General features: G+C 40.1%; 1 protein-coding gene across 4 annotated transcripts in view; it reads right to left on the reverse strand.

Moving 5' to 3' along the window:
- Positions 1-27,360, reverse strand: part of hyd (E3 ubiquitin-protein ligase hyd) — a 112,200-nt gene that overhangs the window by 56,947 nt on the left and 27,893 nt on the right. For 3 of the 4 annotated variants that reach the window (XM_070091806.1, XM_070091809.1, XM_070091808.1), the window contains exons 15-21: positions 26,840-27,119; positions 25,686-26,628; positions 20,018-20,300; positions 19,748-19,903; positions 9,570-9,695; positions 8,441-8,587; positions 5,751-6,871 (exon numbers count right to left, since the gene is read on the reverse strand). In XM_070091806.1, the coding sequence (XP_069947907.1) occupies positions 5,751-6,871; positions 8,441-8,587; positions 9,570-9,695; positions 19,748-19,903; positions 20,018-20,300; positions 25,686-26,628; positions 26,840-27,119 (3,056 nt within the window). The remainder of the gene's footprint in view (positions 1-5,750; positions 6,872-8,440; positions 8,588-9,569; positions 9,696-19,747; positions 19,904-20,017; positions 20,301-25,685; positions 26,629-26,839; positions 27,120-27,360) is intronic. The other variant, XM_070091807.1, reaches the window with a different exon arrangement.

A 27,360-nucleotide genomic window follows, 5' to 3' on the forward strand; every position in this document is an offset into this window, starting at 1 on the left:
AAAGTACCTTGAAATTGAGCTCAAAGTAGCAGAAATGTTCAATTTTTACCAAAGTTCAAAAGTACAAGGCCAATATTGTCAAAGTACCACACTTGGATCCACTTCGAGGACAGCGTGAAACAAGCTTTTATACCACAAGACGGGCAGAAAGCAGCAACTTCACTCTGGCTGTACCCTTCTCCAGAACATCACTCCATCTGAGATCATACATACCCAGGATGACTCTAGTATGGAACACATTCGTACAGCATAATGATGTCAACGAGATAAAGTCAGTTGATCAAACGAAAATGCTGGCCCAAAGATGGCTCCAACTTCATCCTGTTCCCTACTTGTATGTCTCTTAACAATAAAAATGCTTTCAAATGAGCTGATGTAGGTAACAGCTCTTAGCTTGCCAATAAAGTTAGGAATCATTAACCTGTAAATAGCTTGTCAATAAAGCTAGGGATCCTTAACCTTGTCAAACCCTGTGTAAAAAAAAAAAAAAAAAAAAAGTAAACAAATCGTGCCAAGCGTCCAATACACGTCAACTGGTGAGTCTAATATTCTTTCACAAGTGCGCTGATGTTATTTATACCATTTCTACACTAATGCAGTAGTCTGCATAACAGTAAATCTTCTATTTTTTGTAAGAATAAAAATTCAAAGTGGAAAGCAAAAGAAATATAAGAGGGGCCTGGAGACATGGCTAATGAACAGAGAACTTGTTATTTTAGTGCCAGGAATGTCTTTCTTGTTTATTCTGGACCCTATTTGGAAATTGGCATCTTCTGAAATTTGTGTGAAATTGGCAAAATTGCCAATTTCTAACCACTTTATTGGATAGTTAAAACTGGTAAATGGGTGGTTTCTTGTACTCAATCGATAGAAAAAATGGAGCTCTAGAGAAATAAATATGATTTTTGTCGATTAGTACACAGGAATTGGCAAAAACTCGGGCTCAAAGTGGGCGGAATCGCCGATGCTTATGCATCGGCGAGACTGCTAACTTCGCGAGAGCATAATTCTGTAAGTTTTCCATCAAATTTCATACATTTGGTGTCATTATGACCGGGAAGAGATTCTCTATCATTTCATAAGAAAAAAAAAAAAATTTCTGAAAAATTTTCGACCCTGAGAACAAGTTTAGGAGAGGGCCTCTCGACCTTGAAAGGGTTAAAAAGTAGAACAGGGTACAAATTATTTGAAGAGAGAGAGCATGGTGTGTGATATAACTTGACTTGAGACAGGGTGATGTGCAGTATACTCAAGTCTGGTTAACCAGTTTCCTTTCACAAAATGTTACCCTGCCTGCACTCCAACAGCTCATCAAGTTCCAAAAAGCCATTTGCCTCCACTCACTCTTATCTAACACACTCACATGCACCTCCAAGCCCCTCACACACAAAACCTCCTCTACCCTGTCCCTCCAACCTTTCCTAGGATGACTCCTACCTCACCTTCCCTCCACTACAGTTTAATACACCCTCCAATAGGGCCCCTGGCTGCCTTCAAGGGGGAACTGGACAGATACTTAAAGTCAGTGCTGGATCAGCCGAGCTGTGGTTCATATGCTGGGCTCCACGAGGTGAGCAGTAATAGCCTGGTTGATCAGGCCCTAATCCACTGGGAGGCCTGGTCATGGACCGGGCAGCATGGGCGTTGATCCCCGGAACACCCCTCCAGGTAGACTCCAGCTACGTCATCCTATTTGTCTCTATCCTCTCTAAATGTCCAAACCACATCAACAACCCCTCCTCAGCCCTCTGGATAATACTTTTAGTAATGTCACATCTCCTAATCTCCAAGCTACGAACTCTCTGCATAATATTTACATCACTTTGCTCTTTCCTATGCTCACTCTTATTTTCCTTCTTTCACAAACCCTCCCAAATTCGCCCACCAATCTTTGTAATTTGTCTTCAGAATCTCCCAGAAGCAGTGTTGTTGAGGTGGTTTGGTCATTTAGAGAAGGTGAAGCAAAAACAGGATGACTTGGAAAGTGTATAAATTTGTAGTGGAGGGAAGCAGGGAAAGGGTTCATCCTAGGAAAGGATGGAGGGAGGTGATAAAAGAGGTTTTGTGTGCAAGGGGCTTGGACATGTAGCAGGTATGTGTGAGAGTGTTAGATAGGATAGAGACAAATGGTTTTTGGGACTTGACAAATTGTCGAGTGTGAGCAGGGTAATATTTTGTGAAGGGATTCATGGAAACCAGATAGCCGAACTTGACTTATGAAGGTGGGAAGCACAATGCCTACACTTTAACCCTTTGAATGTTTTGGTCGTATATATACGTCTCACGACCCAGTTTTGGACATGTATATACTCAAATTCTAGTGGCTTCAAATCAAGCGGGAGAAAGCTGGTAGGCCCACATGTGAGAGAATGGGTCTGTGTGGTCAGTGTGCACCATATAAAAAAATCCTGCAGCACGCAGTGCATAATGAGATTTTTTTTTTTTTTTTTTTAGTATCACACGGGCCGATTCCCACCAAGGCAGGGTGGCCCGAAAAAGAAAAACTTTCACCATCATTCACTCCATCACTGTCTTGTCAGAAGGGTGCTTTACACTACAGTTTTTAAACTGCAACATTAACACCCCCTCCTTCAGAGTGCAGGCACTGTACTTCCCATCTCCAGGACTCAAGTCCGGCCTGCCGGTTTCCCTGAACCCCTTCATAAATGTTACTTTGCTCACACTCCAACAGCACGTCAGGTATTAAAAACCATTTGTCTCCATTCACTCCTATCAAACACGCTCACGCATGCCTGCTGGAAGTCCAAGCCCCTCGCACACAAAACCTCCTTTACCCCCTCCCTCCAACCTTTCCTAGGCCGACCCCTACCCCGCCTTCCTTCCACTACAGACTGATACACTCTTGAAGTCATTCTGTTTCGCTCCATTCTCTCTACATGTCCGAACCACCTCAACAACCCTTCCTCAGCCCTCTGGACAACAGTTTTGGTAATCCCGCACATCCTCCTACCTTCCAAACTAAGAATTCTCTGCATTATATTCACACCACACATTGCCCTCAGACATGACATCTCCACTGCCTCCAGCCTTCTCCTCGCTGCAACATTCATCACCCATATAAGAGCGTTGGTAAAACTATACTCTCATACATTCCCCTCTTTGCCTCCAAGGACAAAGTTCTTTGTCTCCACAGACTCCTAAGTGCACCACTCACCCTTTTCCCCTCATCAATTCTATGATTCACCTCATCTTTCATAGACCCATCTGCTGACACGTCCACTCCCAAATATTTGAATACATTCACCTCCTCCATACTCTCTCCCTCCAATCTGATATCCAATCTTTCATCACCTAATCTTTTTGTTCCTCATAACCTTACTCTTTCCTGTATTCACTTTTAATTTTCTTCTTTTGCATACCCTACCAAATTCATCCACCAACCTCTGCAACTTCTCTTCAGAATCTCCCAAGAGCACAGTGTCATCAGCAAAGAGCAACTGTGACAACTCCCACTCTATTTGTGATTCTTTATCTTTTAACTCCACGCCTCTTGCCAAGACCCTCGCATTTACTTCTCTTACAACCCCCATCTATAAATATATTAAACAACCACGGTGACATCACACATCCTTGTCTAAGGCCTACTTTTACTGGGAAATAATTCCCCTTTTTCCTACATACTCTAACTTGAGCCTCACTATCCTCGTAAAAACTCTTCACTGCTTTCAGTAATTTACCTCCTACACCATACACCTGCAACATCTGCCACATTGCCCCCCTATCCACCCTGTCATACGCCTTTTCCAAATCCATAAATGCCACAAAGACCTCTTTAGCCTTATCTAAATACTGTTCACTTATATGTTTCACTGTAAACACCTGGTCCACACACCCCCTACCTTTCCTAAAGCCTCCTTGTTCATCTGCTATCCTATTCTCCGTCTTACTCTTAATTCTTTCAATAATAACTCTACCATACACTTTACCAGGTATACTCAACAGACTTATCCCCCTATAATTTTTGCACTCTCTTTTGTCCCCTTTGCCTTTATACAAAGGAACTATGCATGCTCTCTGCCAATCCCTATGTACCTTACCCTCTTCCATACATTTATTAAATAATTGCACCGACCACTCCAAAACTATATCCCCACCTGCTTTTAACATTTCTATCTTTATCCCATCAATCCCAGCTGCCTTACCCCCTTTCATTTTACCTACTGCCTCACGAACTTCCTCCACACTCACAACTGGCTCTTCCTCACTCCTACAAGATGTTATTCCTCCTTGCCCTATACCGACCGTTTTTTTTTAATTAAAATGCCAACTTTGTGGTCTATTTTTGTATAGTATTTATAGTTGTATTCTCGTTTTCTTGATCTCATTTGATAGAATGGAAAACATATTATAGAAATAGAGGTGATTTTGATTGGTTTTCCTATGAAAAGAACCTTGAAATGGAACTCAAAGTAGGGGAAATGTTTGATTTTTGCCGATGTTCAAAAGTAAACAAATGATGTCATTTTCCAATAAATGTCCAAGTAGCCATTCTAATATGCAGTCATGAATGGGTTGACATTATTTATACAATTATTACAATATTGCAGTAGTCTGCATAATAATAAATCTTCTATTTTTTGTTTGAATAAAAATTCAAAATAGAAAGCAAGAGTAATATCAGAAGGGCCTGGAGACATGACTGATGAACAAAGAAAATGTTATATTTGAGCCAGGAATGTCTGCAATGTTCATTCTGGGCCCTATTTTGAAATTGTCACATTTTTTAATTTTCATGAAATTGGCCAAATTACAAATTTCTGACCACGTTATTGGGTAGTTGAAATCAGTAAATGGGCGGTTTCTTGTACTCAATCGATAGGAAAAATGGAATTCTAAAGAAATAGGTATGAGTTTGGTCGACTGGAACAATGGAATTAGCCAAAAATAGGGCTCAAAGTGGGCGAAATCACAGATTCGTAAATATCGCCGAGGTTGCTAACTTCGCGAGAGCATAACTTCATCAGTTTTCCATCAAATTTCGTTCTTTTGGTGTCGTTACAATTGGGAAAAGATTCTCTATCATTTCATAAGAAAAAATTATTTGTATTTTTTTTTTTTTGAAAATTTGCAACACCAGGAGACACCTCAGGATTTGGGGTTGCGACAGTCATGGGGTTGAAGGAGGGGTTTGGGATATTTGTGTTTGGAGTGACATCTGAACTGTCATATCTGTCCCTCTTTGCAGAAACAGTGATGTGTGTGTGTATGTATGCACAAGCACACACACTGTATATTGTTTTTTTCAATGAACCAGCCATATCCCACTGAGGCAGAGTGACCTAAAATGAAAAATTAAAGTTTTTCTTTATAAATTTAGTAATTTATACAGAAAGGGTTACAAGCCCCTTGCTCCCAGCATTTTAGCCGCCTCTTATGACATGCACAGCTTACTGATTAAGAATTCTTTTCCACTTCCCCATGGAGATAAAAGGAAATAAAGAACAAGAACTGTTAAGAAAAGGGAAAACCCAGATGGATTTGTAAATATATGTATGCGTGTATATACATGTGTAGTGTGATCAAAGTGTTAGGTAGAAGTAGCAAGATATACCTGCTATTCTGCATGTTTATGAAACATAAAAAGACACCAGCAATCCTACCATCACACAAAATTACTACAGGTTTTCATTTCACACTCACTCATCAGGATGGTAGTACCTCCCTGGGTGGTTGCTGTCTACCAGCCTACTACCTAGCACTGTAAATATGTACGTATAAACATTACTAACCTGAGCTGCGATTCTGTAGAGTCCATGAGACTGAGAAGCCAGTCCCAAGTGGGCTGAAGGCGGGCATCCACCTGCTTTAGAAGTGCCGCAATAATAGTGGGAGTGAGGCACATCTGTGTGGTAGTGCTGCTGCTTGTGCTGCTGCTGGGAATGCCTCCTCCACCACTACCTGGTGCTCTTGAGGTCAGCCCTCCATCTCTTACTACATCACATGCTAGACTTAGCAAAGAACTCATCTGTCTTACTACAATGGTAAAGGCCCTGGCTAGTGTGTTATTTGTAGTGGCCAGGCTCACTGGCTCATGGGATGATGGAGTTACCGTGGAGCTGGATGTTGGACCGTGCCTTAGTGAAGTTGGGTCAATATATATTAGGCCACTTGATGTTGTGCTTGAAGATCCAGTGGCAGTGGGACCTCCTGTGGTACCTCCTGAGCGTGAGCTACTGTCACGAGGGTTCCTCACTGCCCACTGTAGATTATGAGGAGCAATGTTACGTGCAGTAGATGAAGTGTTGCCCCTCCTCTCTAGCTGCTCATCAGAGAAAAGCTCTCCAGAATCAAATTCATCAGTTTCTGCTGCTTCACTTTCATCATCTTCATCCTCACCAGGTGAAGACTCCCCTGAGTCGTCTTCCCCATCACTGCCAGCAGTAGCACCAGTCTGTACAGATCTTTGTGCAGAAGTGTTGTCTACAGCAGACTGATTGTCATCACTGTCACTGTCTGATTCTGCTAACAGGTCTAGTTCCATGTCAGACTCTCCACCCTCCACTTCACCCCCTCCATCCCCTTCCTGTTCAGACCTTTCATTGGCATCGTCACGTTCACTATTGCCTTCATTATCATGTTCATCAACCTGAGGAGGAAGAACGTGGTCTGGTCGTGCCCTCCGTGGCCTGGCTATCGGAGCAGGACTAGGACGAGACATACTAGGCACCACCTCTTCTTCACCAGCTTCTTCCACCTCTTCCCCTGCTCCAGCATTCCCACTTCCACTATCTCCTCCACCACCACTGCCACTGCCATTACCACTACCACTGCCGGATGCAGCTGACTGCTCTACAATGCTTCCACCAACCCGCTGCTGATGTCTCTGAAGGGGCTCCACCTCAAACATCTCCTGACAAGATAACACCACCAGTTTCAGTTGCATCCTACTATTATTACATTTACATTTACAGCATTTATCACAAATTTTGAAAACTACTTAACTTTCATTTTTAAGTTGATGTATTAATGAGTTTAGCAATTTAGGAGCTACCAATTCCAATAATATATATTATAATTAGACATTTTTGAGATACTCAAGAATTTCTCTTAACTTAAATCAAATATGAACTTTTTTCACTAAATGCTAGAAAAAAGTTTTTCAATTAAACAGACACCACCACAAAAGCAGGGTGACCCAAAGAAAACACTTTCTCTCAACTGCTGTCTTCCAGAAGTGTGCTGGCATTTCAATCAAATGCAATATCCCCATCCCCATCCTCAGAGTACAGGCATTGCTCTTCCTACCTCCTGGACTCAAATCCAGTTAACCAGTGTCCTGAATCCCTTTACAAAGCAACCCTGCTCTCACTCCAACAGTACCTTTATTAAAAACAAAACAATTTTGGGCAGGGTGGCCCAAAAAGAAAAACGAAAGTTTCTCTTTTTAAATTTAGTAATTTATACAAGAGAAGGGGTTACTAGCCCCTTGCCCCTGGCATTTTAGTCGCCTCTTACAACATGCATGGCTTACGGAGGAAGAATTCTGTTCCACTTCCCCATGGAGATAAGAGGAAATAAACAAGAACAATAACTAGAAAGAAAATAGCAGAAAACCCAGAGAGGTGTGTATATATATGCTTGTACATGTATGTGTAGTGTGACCTCAGTGTAAGTAGAAGTAGCAAGATGTACCTGAAATCTTGCATGTTTATGAGACAGAAAAAAGGACACCAGCAATCTTACCATCATGTAAAGCAATTACAGGCTTTCGTTTTACACTCACTTGGCAGGACGGTAGTACCTCCCTGGGTGGTTGCTGTCTACCAACCTACTACCTACATAAAAACAACTTATCTCCATGAATTCCTAAGCAACCTACATATTGTTTGTCTGTCCAATTATTCACCAGCTAATCTATATTCCTAACTTAATGATATTGTGGAAGAGTGCAGAAAAACTCAACAATTACAACATTCATCAATTATTCATCTCAAGATAAATGAGAAACTGGATTAAAACTCTCTATCCTTGTTTATCGTCACACATTATTAGTATCTGCCATAAAATTTGCATTTTCTCGATAGGTTTATGTTTCACTGAATCTCATCTTATTCAGTTGGACTTTCAATCCTACATAAATTCAATATTTGTGATCCTTTTATTATAAAATACACCTAAGCAACAGCAACTCATCTTTGAGACATAACAAATTATTAGTGAACTCTGAGTTCCCATCAGCTGTTAGATGTACAACTAAGGTGGAAAAGGTATTAGCAAAATAAAAGTTTAATAAACTAAAGAAAATGAGGTGTTGCAAAGCAACACCAACACAAAAGAGCCATAATAACAAGGAGAAGATTTATTCCGGCATGCAAATACTAACCTACAACACTTGTAATATGTTAAACAAATCATATGCAAGATCTCCAACAAAATTTTGATTCTGAAAAAGCTTCAGACTGTTCTAGCTATCCCATACCTTACAACCATGATTAGCATCTACGTGAGTCGAGCTAAGAGGAAAGGGTGCTGTAGGCTTGACATAATTGAGGCGCACTGGCAGCATGAGAGCGTCAGCAGCATCACATAACTCAGTCACAGCAACAGGAATCACTGACTCAAAGACCTGTACCAACACATTAAGAAATTATGGAAACTTGAACATGACTATCCTATACATGTGCTTTCAAAGTACATCAGATGTTCCGCATAGAGGAAGACTTTTTTTCCTTCAAAAATTATAAAATAATATTCACATGTGATTATACAACTGAGCTTCAAAACAGGGAGATGCCTGACTTGTTGAAAAAAATAATAATTAACTGGTTATCAATAAACAATGTAAGGAAAACTTACTATGTATTATATCTTTTTCTTAAGCCTAAATGGGTCAGTACAAAAATTCCAAATAAAAAATATCTTTAAAGTTTAGCATATTCAAATTATATATACACATTTCAGAAATAATTTTATTTGTTCTAACTTACTGAAATATTTTTTATAGTAAAAGTTTTTAAGTGTAATGCAACTTTTACTACCATTACTTCCTTTCTCTTGCATAAATGCAAAGTAAGAGGACACAAGTGCAACTATTGTTACATTTTATTATGCAACTAATGTGACATTTTATTCTCCAATTTGTTGCTGCATAAATGCAGCAACAAATGGGAGAACTAGACATTATGCATACAATTCTTGACAGCGTCAGAAAATAAATTCAATGTTCTGTTACAAGTATTCCCTTTTCTTCCCTTTGTTGGCCGAGAATTTAGGGCCAATTCCACATTTTCCAGAGAGTTTAGGATTATCGCCTAATTAGTAACATTTTCTGCAATATCTCCAAGGCTATGGAAACAAGCAAGCTAAAAAAAAAGTCACATCTTTGGCATTCACACTTCAGAATTTCAACACGCTATAAAATAACAAGATTTTATCAGATTCCACTAATTTTAATCTTATTTGCTTCAGAAAAATATAGATTAAGAATTTTTTTTTTTATTTTCAAAATCTTGCCCCCTCCCCAACACAATTTTTTTTAGGGTATGCCACAGTTAAGGGGCTAATACAGCCACATAACAGTAATCTGCTACTGTATCAATAATACAAACCTTTATGCATTTTGCAAGTGGCTGTGTGTAAGAATTGCCAGGCTTCTTCTTGCTGACATTAGGAATCATCTCAATGGCCAGAATGACAAAGATTCTCACTACTGATGCTATGAACCTCCGAGCCACCTGCAAGATATATTATTTGCTTTTAATGCCTTGGATGCTGCAAGCCATGTTAGGAAAAAGAGCTTTGTGCAGATTATATTAACAATGATAGGATGATAATATGTATATTTAGCAAAGACTTAATATGTAAGACAAGTGAAAGAGTTCAATAAATTTTACAAAATTTCCCATACATTCAAGCAAGACAATGTAGAATACTTTCTTATATTACTTTACTTAATCACTGATTCCATTAAGAAAGTATCTGTTATTATTCCACTCACACTTCTCAAGTCTTATCTTATCTAATGTCTATCCTACAAAAATATCGAGACCTCATTAACTTTTCTCACATGTGAGGTTTAGTTAAACAAAAAAAATTATCTAGTATCATTTATGATCTATGAAACTGGAACAAAATACTAGTCCAAACTGACTATCATATATGATCTACAGAATTGGAACAAGGGTTTCATAATGTTTTTCCAGATGGTAGGGGTAATGCAGTCCTGGACAGCAGGTTTCAACTTCACTTTCAGTTAGTGTTATAATGTGCATTTGATTATCATAATTATCTTTTTAACCCTTTCAGGGTTTCCGACATACAAGTACGGTTTACGCACCAGGGTTTTTGACATACTAATACGCCTAATTCTAGCGCCTCCAAATCTAGCGAGAGAAAGCTGGTAGGCCTACATATGAAAGAATGGGTCTATGTGGTCAGTGTGCATGGTATAAAAAAAAATCCTGCAGCACACAGCACGTAATGAGAAAAAAAAACTTTGACCGTGTTTTTGGCTTAAAACAGCGACTTTGCACTTTATTTTCGTATGGTATTTATGGTTGTATTAGTTTTTTTGGTCTCATTTTATAGAATGGAAGACATTACAGAAATTGAGATGATTTTGATTGGTTTCACAATGAAAAGTACCTTGAAATTGAGCTCAAAGTAGCAGAAATGTTTGATTTTTGCCAAAGTTCAAAAGTAAATAAATCATGCCACGTGTCCAATACACTTCAACTGGTGAGTATTTTCTTTCACAAGTACGCTGATATTATTTATACCATTTCTACACTAATGCAGTAGTCTGCATAACAGTAAATCTTCCATTTTTTGTGAGAATAAAAATTCAAAGTGGAAAGCAAAAGAAATGGAAGAGGGGCCTGGGGACATGACTAATGAACAGAGGAAAAGTTATTTTAGTGCCAGGAATGTCTGTCTTGTTTATTCTGGACCTTATTTGGAAATTGGCATCTTTTGAAATTTGTGTGAAATTGGCAAAATTGCTAATTTCTGAACATTTATTGGGTAGTGGAAATCGGTAAATGGGTGGTTTCTTGTACTCAATCGATAGAAAAAATTGAGTTCTAACAAAATAGTTATGATTTTTGTTGACTAGTGCACTGGAATTGGCCGAAAATAGGGCTCAAAGTGGGCGAAATAGTCGATGCATAAACATCGTCGAGACCCCTAACTTCGTGAGAGCATAATTCCGTAAGTTTTCCATCAAATTTCATACTTTTGGTGACATTATGATCGAGAAAAGATCATCTTTTCATGAGAAAATTTTTTTTTTTTTTTTCGATAAATTTTCGACCCTGAGAACAAGTTTAGGAGAGGGCCTCTCGACCCTGAAAGGGTTAACTCAACAGCCATCTCCAGCCAAAACAGGGAGAACCAAAGACTCAATCACAGTCTTTCCAGAAGTGTGCCGACATCATAATTATATTACCCTCTGACTGCAACATCCCCACCCCTCCTTCAGAGTGCAGGCACTGCCCTTCCCATCTCCAGGGTGAGCCTAGCTAATTAATTTCCAGGAATCCTTTTGTAAGTTGCCCTGCTCACATTAACAGCACATCCATGAATGCCTTGTCTCCATGCACTCCTATCTAACATGCTCGCACCAGAATACTAGATGCTCAATCCCCAGCTGCATTCATACTTGCTGCAACTACTGTCCTGTATCCCATGTTTATTCTAACCCCCATAATTCCCAAGTTTAAACACTTATAAGCCCATTATTCTCACTGTAACTTACCATTTAATATTACCGCAACATCTTCCTTGGCTCCGATTCTCTCAGCTACACCTGATTTAATCCCATTTACCTCTCTGTTTAATTTGATAACAATAATAATTCACTTAGTGCTAAAACATCCAGCTTCTTTTCATTCAAAACATTAAACAATCAGGCCTTTCTTATACACACTACACACATGTAAATTCAAACATCTCAGTTTCAAAATTTTTAGTAACTGAATACAGAAAAAGGGGGAATGTATGAGAGTATAGTTGTACCAAAACTCTTGTATGGGTGTGAAGCATGGGTTACGAATGTCGCAACGAGGAGAAGGCTGGAGGCAGGGGAGATGTCATGTCTGAGGGCAATGTGTGGTGTGAATATAATGCAGAGAATTCGTAGTTTGGAAATTAGGAGAAGGTGTGGGATTACCAGAGGGCTGAGGAGGGGTTGTTCAGGTGGTTCGGACATGTAGAGAGAATGGAACAAAACAGAACGAGAATGGAACAAAACAGAACGACTTCGAGAGCGTATAAATCTGTAGTGGAGGGAAGGCGGGGTAGGGGTCGGCCTAGGAAGTTTTGGAGGGAGGGGGTAATGGAGGTTTTGTGTGCGAGGGGCTTGGACTTCCAGCAAGCATGCGTAAGCGTATTTGATAGGAGTGAATGGAGACAAATGGTTTTAATACTTGATGTGCTGTTGGAGTGTGAGCAAAGTAACATTCATGAAGGGATTCAGGGAAACTGGCAGGCCGAACTTGAGTCCTGGAGATGGGAAGTACAGTGTCTACACTCTGAAGGAGGGGTGTCAATGTTGCAATTTTATAACTGTATTGTAAAGCACCCCTCTGACAAGACAGTGATGGAGTGAATGATAATGAAAGTTTTTCTTTTTCGGGCCACCCTGCCTTGGTGGGAATTGCCAATGTGTTAATAATAAAATACAGAAAAAGGGGGTTACTAGCCCCATGCTCCCAGCATATTAGTTGCCTTTGCAACATACATGGCTTTCTGGGAGGGGAAAAATTCTATAGCCCATTATCCCCATTCATGGGGGAATGTGAGGTGGTGAAGTTAGATCCAAGGAAGGAAATGGGAGGGTAGGTCCACTTCCAAGGATCAAGGGGCCCTTCACCAAAATCAAGGATCCTCCATTAAATCAACTGGAACTCAACTAAACAATATCTGGCCCATGCAGGAAGTCTCAGAAGTGGTTGGTGTTTAAGTCACAGGAAATTCTTCAATGAAAGTTCTGAGTAGCTGAACCAAAATGCATGAACACTTGGTTTCTAGCTTTTTTTTTTTTTTTTCAGGCTGGTGTATGACTTGACTGGCAGATGTAACATGTCCTGAGATGTGGAACATTGCTGTACCTTAGGTTTGAATACCACTTATGGTTAACAAGTGATTGAAATAAAACTGAAACTTTATTAAGTACCAGTTCACCTGTTGATAGCTCTCCAGATCAACTCCAAGGCTCAGCCTCAGACCATGCCTCCTAATTTACAGTCTGGTCAGTAAAGTTGTTGGTGCTAGTTGCACTCAATCCAACGTAGGCATCAGAGCTCATCTGATCAGGAACTGCCTGGAGAATCTAGTTTTCCCTTGAAGACAGTTAGGGATGTATTAATAATTCCATTTATCTCTAAAGGGAAGATGTTGAACAACCTTAAACTGAGTATGCTAATTAAGGTCTCTTATATACTTATTGCATCCCTGCTTTTTCTAGGGAGTATTTTGTACAATTCTCTTAAGGATTAATTTCTGTAAGCAGATTTGGAACCAGCCCCTCCAGTAATTTCCAGGTTTGAATTAAAATACTCTGTCTTCCTTTACCACTGTTCCAGAATGGAAATTAAGTGAATTTGTGTATTCCCAATAATTCATGTGTTTTACCAAATTTATAAGGAAATAAAAAGTTTACCTGCATTAAAAGAGTGTTAGTTATAGCAATATTCCAAACATGTCTTAAGAGTTTATCAACATTGGCCTAGCATCTCTTGAAATTCATTACTTAGCCTAAAATTTTACTTGCAAAAGTTATAGTAACACATGCTACTCCAGCATAGTAGTAGGGTGATAGAGAGCAACCACTGAGGAAGGTACACTGCTATTCTGTCATATGAATCTGAAATGGAATCCTGTTCTGTACTCCAGCAGGACTGCTGTCTTCTTGTCTGTCTCATGAACTAATAAAATTGCAGGTAAATCATACAAACAGCTATTTGCAAATAGTCTACAGTACACACATTTTTACTGTAGCATTTTTCTTAATAGTGCTTATTCCTGTAGTATTTTCTCCCTAATGTAGAAGATCTAGTGTGAGACCAGGCCACAGAGGACAACAGTAACCAACACTATCAATAGACATCAAAGGATTGTTCCAAGGACTTTTTTTTTTTTTTTTTTGCTAAATAAAATGGTTCAACTGAATGTTTCACTTAGTTCATCTTCCCCCTAAAATCTTTCCAAAGAAGTTTAGCTTAAATTTATCTTCTTTGAACATTATGTTTCCTGTAGTCCTGCAAAAAAGACAGTTAACATTTACCTCAACACTTGCTGTGTCACTCAAATATATTTTAAAAATTATAGTAAAACATCTCATTAACAGATTTCAGCAATTTAGGACAAAAAAAAAATTGGCTAAACAAATGCTCTAATTGGACAAAATGGACCGAAGTATGCAATTATGCACCTTGTTCATTTTCATTGTTCACAGAGCTACAGGCCTCCTGCACCAGTAGACTGTTTGTGCTCACTCATGTGTGAGTGTGAAAGTGAGAGAGTGAGAATGTGTGAGAAAGCATGTGTGAGTGAGAGAGAGTGAGAGAGAGAGAGAGAGAGAGAGAGAGAGAGAGAGAGAGAGAGAGAGAGAGAGAGAGAGAGAGAGAGAGAGAGAGAGAGAGAGAGAGAAAGAGAGAGAGAAAGAGAGAGAGAGAGAGAGCAAGAGAGAGAAGAGAAAGAGAAGAGAGAAGAGAGAAAAAGAAAGAGAAAGAGAGAAAGAGAGAGAGAGAAGAGAAAGAGAGAAAGAGAGAGAGAAAGAGAGAGAGAGAAAGAGAGAGAGAAAGAGAGAGAAAGAGAGAGAGAAGAGAGAGAGAAAGAGAGAGAGAGAGAAGAGAAAGACAAGAGAGAAAAGAGAGAACAAGAACACATTCCTCACCGGCAATATGTGACAAAGCCTACAGATCAGCCTTGGTTGGCTTTGTGAGAGAGGCTGCTGCTGAGGACAAGCATGGCGAAGGTATAAGAGATATCCTACACTATACAGGAACTTGCACATGCAAGCCTGTAGGCATATGGGTGATGTTCAAAGTGGCCATTGCTAAATGGGAGGTGGACACTAAAGAAAGTTAGCATCAGGTAGGGTAGGCTCAAAACCTGGTGGTCCTGGTCAAGGACAGACAAGGTTATCTGCCTGATGAACTTATTCACCTCTAAATCGACAGGATGGGACCACCTCTCTAGTAGTCAAGAGAGCGGACCTCTTTGCTGAACACTTTGCTGCAAAATGCAGTTCTGATCCAGCAAGGGACTCTCTGCTAGCTGCAGGAACTGTGTCAAAACTGTCAGTGGTGACAATAAGGCAGGAGGAGGTGCATTTTCTTAAATCACTTGACCAGGAAAGGCTGTAGGCCCAGACAAGTTGAGCCAAGATTGTTGAGAAGATGTGCAGACCAGCTAGCACACCTCTAACTCAGATCTTTCAGCACTGCCTAGTACAGTGCAAATGGCCCTCTCCATGGAAAGAGGCAAATGTAGTCCCTGTTCACAAAAGAAGAGCAGAGCAGAAATCAGCAACTACAGACCAGTGTCACTCCTGTCAATCACTGGTAAGATCCTTGAGACAATAATCTCAAGACAAATGACAGATTTTTTGACTACCACTCACTACTTTGTGATCGTCAATATGGCTTCAGGAAAGGTTACTTGCTGCTGATCTGTTGTTAAACCTCTCCACTAAGTGGCACCAGTCACTGGATGAATCCAAAGTCAGCTGTGTGGTAGCACTGGACATTGCTGGCGCTTTCGACGGTGTGGCACCGGGCCTCTTAGCAAAACTTCAAGCACTGGAATTGCAGGCTCTACGCTATGTCTCCTCAGTGATTACCTTCATGGTAGATCTCTGTGTAGTCCTCAATGGAGCGGAATCAGCAAGCATCCTATTGGGCAAGCGTTCCACAGGAAGTGTACTGGGTCCACTGTTATGGAATGTCTACTTCACGACTCTTCTTCATCTCATCCCAGAATCACATGCATATGCAGACGACTGTACACTGACATTCACTTATCCAAGAGAAGAAATGCCAGCTGCTCTAAGCTACATCAATCACCAGCTGAGAGCTATATCAGCTGGGAAATAGATGGCAGTAACATTTGCACCTGAGAAACCGTAAATGATGATCGTCTCTAGGCACATGATGGTAATGCTGGTGCAGTAAGTGGATGAATGGGACGATGTTGGCACCTGGAGAAGAAGTTGATATCCTTGGGTGAAATTTGACTCCAACTAACCATGAAGAACCATGTTGTAAATCTTGCAAACAAGGCAGCCAGGAAGCTTACAGCACTTCGCCGTATCTGCATCTGCTTGACAGTAGGGTTGCAAGATCCTGTACGAGGCACAATACGCTCACACCTTGAGTATGCTCCACTTTCTTGGTTTGCCTGCCCCCTCTCATCTGCGACTGCTTGACAGAGTGAGAACAGAGCAAGAGCGCTCATCTCTTGCCTGGACCCATCCTGGATAGATCTGTCATTTCAGCAGAGCCTTCAACATAGGAGGATGTGGGTGGCCTTACTGTTATGTACAAGGCCAATTTGTCAAATACCACTTGGATCCACTTGAGGACAGCGTGAAACAAGCTTTATGCCACAAGGCGGCAGAAAGCAGCAACCTCACTCTGCTGTACCTCTCAGAACATCACTCCATCTGAGATCATACATCCCAGGATGACTAGTGATGAACACATTCAGAGAGCATAATGATGCACGAGATAAGTCAGTTGATCAAATGAAAATGCTGAGCCTCAGATGGCTCCAACTTCATCCTGTTCCCTACTTGTATGTCTCATAACAATAAAAATGCTTTCAAATGAGCTGATGTAGGTAACAGCTCTACTTCTCAATAAGTTAGGAATCCTTAACCTGTAAGTAGCTGTCAATAAAGCTATGGGATCCTTAACCTTGGAACCCTGTGTAAAAAAAAAAAAAAAAAAAGGAGAAGAGAAAGAGAGAGAAGAGAGAGAAGAGGAGAGAAGAGAGAAAGAGAAAGAGAGAGAAAGATGAGAGAGAGAGAGAGAGAGAGAGAGAGAGAGAGAGAGAGAGAGAGAGAGAGAGAGAGAAGAGAGAGAGAAGAGAGAGAAAGAGAAAGAGAGAGAAAGAGAGAGAGAGAGAGAGAGAGAGAGAGAGAAAGAGAGAGAGAAGAGAGAAAGAGAGAGAGAAAGAGAAAGAGAGAGAAGAGAGAGAAAGAGAGAGAAGAGAGAGAAAGAGAGAGAGAGAGAGAAGAGAGAAGAGAAAAGAGAGAGAAGAGAGAGAGAAAAGAAGAGAGAAAGAGAGAAAGAGAGAAGAGAGAAAGAGAAGAGAGAGAGAAAGAGAGAGAAAGAGAGAAAGAGAGAGAGAGAGAGAGAGAAAAGAGAAAGGTGAGGAATGAATGAGTGTGAAAAAAAAGTGGGAGTGAAGTGTGGATGCATAGTGGCATATGTGTGTGTGCGATGCATGTGTGCGTGTGTGTTGCATGTGTGTGCATGTGTGCATGTGTGTGCGCTGTGTGCGCTATGTGGTGTGTGCTGTGGCTGTGTGTAGCATGTGCACATGTGCATATCATGTCTGCATGCATGCATGCATGCATGCATATGTGTGTGTGTGTGCGCGCACACGCGCACACCACAAAAAAAAAAACTAACTAATTTTCCCTGGATTTAGAGCATTTAGTGTGACTTCATTAACATTTTAAGTAAAGTGTAAATTAACTATGGCTTCTAAAGCAAGTGGTGGTGCCAAGACAAAATGTATGGCTCTCAGTGTTGAGAAACTTTAATTAATGAAGAAGGTCGAGTCTTATGTCTCAGTGGCATGGATATGTGAGGAATATGGTGTAAAGAAACAGTGTTTGATATATGTAGAAGCAAGATCAAACTTACAGACTATGCTCTTAAGTTCAGTGTAGATCCTAGCCATAAAGGTTCAATAGTTAGTCCTAGAACAAATATTAAAACGGCTCATGGTCGTGGCAGTTTATACCTCATCTTTCCACTATGAAAAGGCAAGTAAAAGTAGTGTATATTACATAGAGTACCACAAAATTACTAAAAGGTACATTACTGTACTGTAGTAATACAAGTTATAAAACCAGTACAGTGGACCCTCGGTTTTCGTGATTAATCCATTCCAGAGTCTGCTGAAAACCGAAATTCATGAAAACCGAAACCATTTTCCCCATAAGAAATAATGTAAATCCAATTAATCCGTTACAGACACTTAAAAGTATTAACAAAAAATAATTTTTTTAGATTAAATATAGATTTGCATACAGAAAAGAATGAAAAATCAATATAAAGCAATAATAACAACACACTTACCTTTATTGAAGACTCATGTTGGTGTATGGAAGACGGGAGGAGGGGAGAGGGAGAAGTTACTATTGTTTGGAAGGGGAATCCCCTTCCATAAAGACTTTAGGTACCTTATCTGGGGTTACTTCCCTTCTTTGTTTTTTAATGGCACTAGCACCAGCTTGAGAATCACTGGACCCCTGTCGCTTAAAAATTTTTTCCAGAGAGCTCTGTCTCTGGCGTCTCTAAAGATTTGCCTAAAATGGGACACGGCATTGTCACTGAACATGTCACAGACACTGCCTGCAACAGCTTTGTTAGGGTGATGTTCCTCCACAAATGTTTGCACCTCACTCCACTTTGCACATCTGTTGCTGTTGCAGATGAAGGTCTTTCAGCTCTTCAGTGGTTAGCTCTTCATGAACTGTGATCCTCCACCAACTCTTCCACATCCTCGCCACACACATCCAACCCCATGGAATTCCCCAATACCACAATATATTCCACAACATCTCTCTTGGACATCCTGGCAAGCTCGGCCACACATATGCCACTTTCACATTTTTCTATGATTCTTTCTTTAATTCTATAATGTTTTTCACCTTCTCACCAAAGGGTTGGAACTAGGAGCTTTCTTTGGGCCCATGGTGGCTTATTTAGCAGTTGCAAGCACAAAAAACAATAGATTATTACGAAATGTTTCGTATGAACGTGGGGGGGATGGATGCTCACTTGCTGAGAAACAATGCCAGACTGACTCTGAATGCATCTGTGAGAGGCTTTGTGTGCACGTGGCCACTGGGATATGTTCCATATGACCACTGAAATCCAAGGGAAATCACGAAAACCAAGGCTATATTTTGACAAAAAAAGTTGCCGATAACCAAAATTCACAAAAACTGACTCACGAAAACTGAGGGTCTACTGTATTCTTAGTCTCCGGTTGTCCTCTGCAACACTGGACCAGGTCCACTACTTCAGAAGATAACAGGACCATCGTAAAATATTAATTTCGTAATTCAGGAGTTGAGGACACTCGGCAATATTGTACATTCCCTTCCCCCTATTAGTCTGTTAAAGTTCTTAATGTGCTCCCACCTACTGGTTCAGAATTACTACAAATGTTACACAAATAACCCTCACATAGAAGAGGGGAGTTTACGATGATCCTTCAGTCCGACTTGGACCATTTACAAAGTCACACTGTGTGACTTTGTAAATGGTCCAAGTCGAACCAAAACGTCGTCGTCAACTTCTCTCTTCTATGCGCAGGTTATTTGTGTCTTGCTCCAGTCACGGTATTGTGCCTTATATTGTTACTACAAATGTCCCTAAACAACACATTTTGCAATTTTATTCAACTCCCAAGAAATCACTTGATATAGCATCAACTGATTCTATCAATCACTTCCAAAACTTTACAAAACCTAAACAAACTGTCACCAAATTTACTCTTGTTCTACTCCACACATTAGCTCTCAGGATGAAGATGGAGTTACCTTTTCTGCTTCTTGCTTGCGTCCTGGCACAGACTCATTGTGTAGCTCTCTTATAAGTGTGTTGATCAAAGCTGTCACCATGGTATCAGCAATCATTTTGCGCTCATCGTCATCGCTGTTTATCAACTGCTTTAACTTAAGGTTACGATGCTCAACCTACAATAAAATATATAGGGACTGTTAAATTTTGTTTAAACACGTGAGAAAATATTTGTGCAATGGCAACTTTTTTTTCCCTTAAACTATACACTTTTTTCACAATTAATTTACCTGTGTAGCTAATTTAACAAGTAGACAATAAGTAAATTTGTCTAAGTGGGTGGTGTGACCCTGGTACTGCATGAAATTAATCTCATCTGTTGATGCAGTAGTGGGAGGGGTTTCCTCCTTGTGGCCAGTCATGATCATGGCTCTCACAGCTGCCCAGTCATTCAGCAGGCGCTCCAAGGCCCGCCGACTAAACTTAGGTGGTTCCAGATCATGGTCAGGAACCTCCATATTGACTACATCTGACAGAGCATTCTTACGCGTTGATGATGATGAAGAGCGACATCTGAGGTGAGAAATATAACACATTTATTAAACAAAAATATTTCTTCAAAAATATTTTGGCAAGACTTTTCTAAATGTAATAATACTGTACTGATGGAAAATTATCAAGAAACAAAAATAAATTATATAGTAACTTGAATAACTAACAATTGTCCTTGATAGAGCAGTACATAAAATATAGTAGTAAATCTGAAGTCACTTTCTATGAATCCTGGGCTAGAAGATGAACCAAAAACTGAATGGTTAACTAAAATTTTATCATTACCAAAAACCTTCACGCCACTATAATGAGGAGAAACTCAGTATGAGGAAACTGAAAAAATGCAGAAGAGGACTAAAATTCATAATACGCATCTAAAATGACATTAGTATCATTAAAGGAAACTAGTAGTGCTACACACTAATAAATCATCTACATCATTATCTAAAGTTACTTCACAGATTTTACGTAACAAACAAACCACTTAAACTGAAACAGCACAAATATCATTATTCTTTATATCAGAAAATGGAAGGAGAAAAGAGAATATGAATGTGTAAATTCAAGAATTATGTGGATTAAACTAAAGGTTGGATGTGAAAAGTGGGTCATAATAAGCGTGTATGCACCTGGAGAAGAGAGGAATGCAGAGGAGAGAGAGAGAGATTTTGGGAGATGTTAAGTAAATGTATAGAAGCCTTTGAACCAAGTGAGAGAGTAATTGTGGTAGGGGACCTGAATGCTAAAGTAGGAGAAACATTTAGAGAGGGTGTGGTAGGTAAGTTTGGGGTGCCAGGTGTAAATGATAATGGGAGCCCTTTGATTGAACTTTGTATAGAAAGGGGTTTAGTTATAGGTAATACATATTTTAAGAAAAAGAGGATAAATAAGTATACAAGATATGATGTAGGGCGAAATGACAGTAGTTTGTTGGATTATGTATTGGTAGATAAAAGACTGTTGAGTAGACTTCAGGATGTACATGTTTATAGAGGGGCCACAGATATATCAGATCACTTTCTAGTTGTAGCTACACTGAGAGTAAAAGGTAGATGGGATACAAGGAGAATAGAAGCATCAGGGAAGAGAGAGGTGAAGGTTTATAAACTAAAAGAGGAGGCAGTTAGGGTAAGATATAAACAGCTATTGGAGGATAGATGGGCTAATGAGAGCATAGGCAATGGGGTCGAAGAGGTATGGGGTAGGTTTAAAAATGTAGTGTTCAGCAGAAGTTTGTGGTTACAGGAAAGTGGGTGCGGGAGGGAAGAGGAGCGATTGGTGGAATGATGATGTAAAGAGAGTAGTAAGGGAGAAAAAGTTAGCATATGAGAAGTTTTTACAAAGTAGAAGTGATGCAAGGAGGGAAGAGTATATGGAGAAAGAGAGAGAGGTTAAGAGAGTGGTGAAGCAATGTAAAAAGAGAGCAAATGAGAGAGTGGGTGAGATGTTATCAACAAATTTTGTTGAAAATAAGAAAAAGTTTTGGAGTGAGATTAACAAGTTAAGGAAGCCTAGAGAACAAATGGATTTGTCAGTTAAAAATAGGAGAGGAGAGTTATTAAATGGAGAGTTAGAGGTATTGGGAAGATGGAGGGAATATTTTGAGGAATTGTTAAATGTTGATGAAGATAGGGAAGCTGTGATTTTGTGTATAGGGCAAGGAGGAATAACATCTTGTAGGAGTGAGGAAGAGCCAGTTGTGAGTGTGGGGGAAGCTCGTGAGGCAGTAGGTAAAATGAAAGGGGGTAAGGCAGCCAGGATTGATGGGATAAAGATAGAAATGTTAAAAGCAGGTGGGGATATAGTTTTGGAGTGGTTGGTGCAATTATTTAATAAATGTATGGAAGAGGGTAAGGTACCTAGGGATTGGCAGAGAGCATGCATAGTTCCTTTGTATAAAGGCAAAGGGGACAAAAGAGAGTGCAAAAATTATAGGGGGATAAGTCTGTTGAGTATACCTGGTAAAGTGTATGGTAGAGTTATTATTGAAAGAATTAAGAGTAAGACGGAGAATAGGATAGCAGATGAACAAGGAGGCTTTAGGAAAGGTAGGGGGTGTGTGGACCAGGTGTTTACAGTGAAACATATAAGTGAACAGTATTTACATAAGGCTAAAGAGGTCTTTGTGGCATATATGGATTTGGAAAAGGCGTATGACAGGGTGGATAGGGGGGCAATGTGGCAGATGTTGCAAGTGTATGGTGTAGGAGGTAGGTTACTGAAAGCAGTGAAGAGTTTTTACGAGGATAGTGAGGCTCAAGTTAGAGTATGTAGGAAAGAGGGAAATTTTTTCCCAGTAAAAGTAGGCCTTAGACAAGGATGTGTGATGTCACCGTGGCTGTTTAATATATTTATAGATGGGGTTGTAAGAGAAGTAAATGCGAGGGTCTTGGCAAGAGGCGTGGAGTTAAAAGATAAAGAATCACACATAAAGTGGGAGTTGTCACAGTTCCTCTTTGCTGATGACACTGTGCTCTTGGGAGATTCTGAAGAGAAGTTGCAGAGATTGGTGGATGAATTTGGTAGGGTGTGCAAAAGAAGAAAATTAAAAGTGAATACAGGAATGAGTAAGGTTATGAGGATAACAAAAAAAATTAGGTGATGAAAGATTGGATATCAGATTGGAGGGAGAGAGTATGGAGGAGGTGAACGTATTCAGATATATGGGAGTGGACGTGTCAGCAGATGGGTCTATGAAAGATGAGGTGAATCATAGAATTGATGAGGGAAAAAGGGTGAGTGGTGCACTTAGGAGTCTGTGGAGACAAAGAACTTTGTCCTTGGAGGCAAAGAAGGGAATGTATGAGAGTATAGTTTTACCAACGCTCTTATATGGGTGTGAAGCATGGGTGATGAATGTTGCAGCGAGGCGAAGGCTGGAGGCGGTGGAGATGTCATGTCTGAGGGTAATGTGTGGTGTGAATATAATGCAGAGAATTCATAGTTTGTTGTCCAGAGGGCTGAGGAAGGGTTGTTGAGGTGGTTCGGATATGTAGAGAGAATGGAGCGAAACAGAGTGACTTCAAGAGTGTATCAGTCTGTAGTGGAAGGAAGGCGGGGTAGGGGTTGGCCTAGGAAAGGTTGGAGGGAGGGGGTAAAGGAGATTTTGTGTGCGAGGGGCTTGGACTTCCAGCAGGCATGCGTGAGCGTGTCTGATAGGAGTGAATGGAGACAAATGGTTTTTAATACTTGACGTGCTGTTGGAGTGTGAGCAAAGTAACATTTATGAAGGGGTTCAGCGAAACCGGCAGGCCGGACTTGAGTCCTGGAGATGGGAAGTACAGTGCCTGCACTCTGAAGGAGAGGTCTTAATGTTGCAGTTTAAAAACTGTAGTGTAAAGCACCCTTCTGGCAAGACAGTGATGGAGTAAATGATGGTGAAAGTTTTTCTTTTTCGGGCCACCCTGCCTTGGTGGGAATGAGCCAGTGTGATAATAAAATAAAAAATCAGAAAATAGTTTTAATTTTGCACTGTTTGCTGCTGCTTATCATGCACAGTTCACATTAATACCACATTTTATTAGTCTTATTATATCTGCCCCTCTTTTTTGACTGCTTCCTGCTTGCCCTATCCTCAAACTCTTGTGATGTTTCCTTCAACAAATACTGTACAGGATTAACATCCATTTTTAATTCCATAGACTACTGTCATTTCCTATTCCATCAAATTTCCTAACACCACACATGATCATTAAATTGCCCATCCTGCATTTTCAAACTAGGCTTAAGGTGTAATGAAAGCAAATGCTTTTCTCAAATTACGCACCTGAGATATTTAACCAAAAACACTGAATTTCATTCTATAACTACTACCACTACATTAAAAATATATCTTTCAGTGTCTGCCAGAACTTCATTTGCATCATTAGGTTAAATACTGCCATACAGTCATGACACACACCTGTAACACTAGACAATACATTTTTTTTTTTTCAACAAGTCGGCCGTCTCCCACCGAGGCAGGGTGACCCCAAAAAAAAGAAAGAAAATCCCCAAAAAGAAAATGCTTTCATCATCATTCAACACTTTCACCACACTCACACATAATCACTGTTTTTGCAGAGGTGCTCAGAATACATTCACCTAATATTAATAATATATTCATGAGACAGCGCTAAACCTGTAGGAGTCATGCGATATCTGGGTAATGCACTGTTTTTTTAAGGGTTCTGCCTAGTACCCACAATTATTACAGTAGAAGTAGCTGGATCCTTGGACATTGTTGACAGCTCATAGAATAATAATATTAAATGATACACTGGCTCAAGTAATTCAAGTGTCCTAAGTTATCTTAACAAAACATAACAGAGCAAGGCCATACCTGGCTCGGAAGAATGATTAGGTACTGCAAGCATCTTGTAGTTTTTCTTCATTTATATCACACGAAATGTCAAAGCCTAGCAAAGAAATATTAAATATAACTCAGCCCTGGAGTCCAATGGAGTCAACAGAGGTAGTTATTTCTATGTTGTCATGATCACAAACTTTTCTCTCGACACCCATGAACAATTGTCAAACATATCACTGGCATATAAAACTTAAATGAGAAGATGTGAAAGTAGTTTACAAAATATAATAAGTATAAGAATATCTGATACTTATTATATTAGAAGGCTATGCGAGGTGATTACGAAAACACTGAAAATGAGAAATCTTGCTGTAATGGTAGTGTGGCATAAATAGTGAGGAAGTAAGAGTGAAGATGGTAAAAGGGAGAGATGGACTACAGTAAAAACTGATCAAATGGCACATAAACTACTGGAAGAATCATGTTCATTAAAACAAAAAGACTTTCAGAAGAATTACTGTGGACTGGGTTCAGTATCAATGTGCATAATTACCTATTCATACCTACAGGTTCAGAGCCAAGTTTGTGGGGTCCAATGATCACTGGCACTTAAATCTATTGTGCATTCTTTAACTTCCAGTGATTGTAGCACTTCCTACCTTCTTTAGTAATCAATTTCGTTGTTCTAAATCTCGCTAGAAACCTTTCAAGTGAACACAAATAGAGATATTGACCTCCTCTGGCTTACAGGCTCAGTAAGCCCCATAATAGTATGGAAGAAGCTGTTCACAAGACTTTAGAAGGGAACACTGGGCTATACTGTACAGGAACAATCCTGCCTTATGAGAAAGAAGCCTTACACTTACTTTGGCAAGTACAGTATTAGGTACACATTTCTAGCTCTAGATAGCAAAACTACCCTTGAACACTTAAGAGAAAACGTCTTCCTAGTAACATGTAGCACCAACAGAACAATTACTTATGTTCCTTTTTTTTTTTTTTTTTTTTTTTTTTGAGAAAGTCCTATTTGCCATCTATATACACTTTCTATTGTAAACCATAAACTAATACATTTAATGGAAGCTGTTAACTGCTCAACAGAACAAAACACAACTTACCTAGACCACTGCTTCTGTTCTGTCACTTGGCGCCCAACAGTTTGTACAAGAAAAAGAAGAAGATTCTCCCCCCTTCCATTGGCAATGTTCACAAGATCTGTTTCTGTTATGAGACGTGACAAAAGATCAAAACGCGCAGTCTGATGACCAGATTTGAGGGCTTTGCATTTGCATTTCTCCCAGCAATCACAGTATGCAGTTGGGGAGGTTTTCTTAAGCTTGCAGTCATGACCCTTATGGCAAACTCGTGCACACTCTGTACAACAGCACAGGGACCCTACAAGCCCACAAGTCCGGCATTCAAAAATGTCCTGGTTAATGTGTTCAGCTCCTGTCCAGGTAAAGGAGCAAGTGTCATTATAGCAAAGAACATGAAGAGGGGAATCATCAGGGTTGCTACCTCTGGGAAATATCATTTGGGTGACAGCCCGACGCTCACTTTCAGCGTCTATGGCACTGTCATGAGCTACACGATGTATCACATCAAAAAGGATTAGGGCTGCCTGGTATGCTCGGCCAGAAACAGCCAACATGAAAGGTGTAAAACCATTAGAATCACGAGCAACTAATAAACTACGCAGATGTTGCGTCAGCGCAGGACTGTCACAGATTGTTCGAAGTATGGTTAACGAGTAGGATCTGCGTTCATTTGGGTCCGAAGAACCTAGTGTTGGCATGCTAGGTCCTGGTGTGGTTTTGGAAGAGGACGGGGTCATAAGGTCATCATCTGGTCCAGCTGCATTAGTAGAGTCATTCAGCGTGTCTGAGGAACTTGGTGGCCAAGCAAAAGTGCCTAAGATTGGGTCTTTCTCTAACACTGACTCCCCTTCGGTTTCTTTACTTGTAACTGGACAACAAGTGGATATACAAGCATGAAGAATGTTACGATTTCCATCACACTTCTCCTCAACTATTGACTCGGTTGTTAAACTTGAAACACCATCTGAAACAAAAGACACTATTATTATTACATTTATAAGGGCTAAACCAGTAGGTAATCAGGTTTGATCCAAAGAATTGCAAGGGGTACCTAAAATGTCCAAACCACCTCAACAACCCTTCCTTAGCCATCTGAATAATACTTTTAGTAATTCCGCACCTTCTACTAATTTCCAAGCCACGTGTATAAGTGTATATAAATTTGTAGAACATACCTGGAGTATCATTTTCAATGAGTGCCAAAACTTGTCTAACACCTTCAGGGTCACACCGGAGTATTTTGGGCATCAGCGTTTGAGTCTTGAGCGCTAGGACAAGCAAGGCAACATGATTCTTTTGATGGGCACCTGCCCCATGCAGGAAGTGTGTGGCCACTCCTAAGCAAGACACAGGTGGTAAGTCCGGCCAGTGAGGATCCTTGATCGAGTCCACACAGTCCTTACTAAGGGGGTATATTGTGCTGTTCCCATCACGCAGTACACCTACATTCTCACTCTAGAAGTTAAATGGAAGTATATCATTCACACCTTATGGATCTTCAGGAACATATGACCATTCATGTTAAAATTAGGCATTCTGTATATATATGTAGCTATAATACAGAGGTAACAATATAATATGCAGAGAACAAGGAATGACAGAAGGTGTGACAGTAGAGTATAATTAAAAAAGCAGAGTTGTTGAAATAGTGGTGGTGGTGTAGAAAGAATGGAGCAAGATGAGTTGATTAATGGAG

The sequence above is a fragment of the Cherax quadricarinatus genome, chromosome 37 (assembly GCF_038502225.1).
Source record: "Cherax quadricarinatus isolate ZL_2023a chromosome 37, ASM3850222v1, whole genome shotgun sequence".
Taxonomy (NCBI): domain Eukaryota; kingdom Metazoa; phylum Arthropoda; class Malacostraca; order Decapoda; family Parastacidae; genus Cherax; species Cherax quadricarinatus.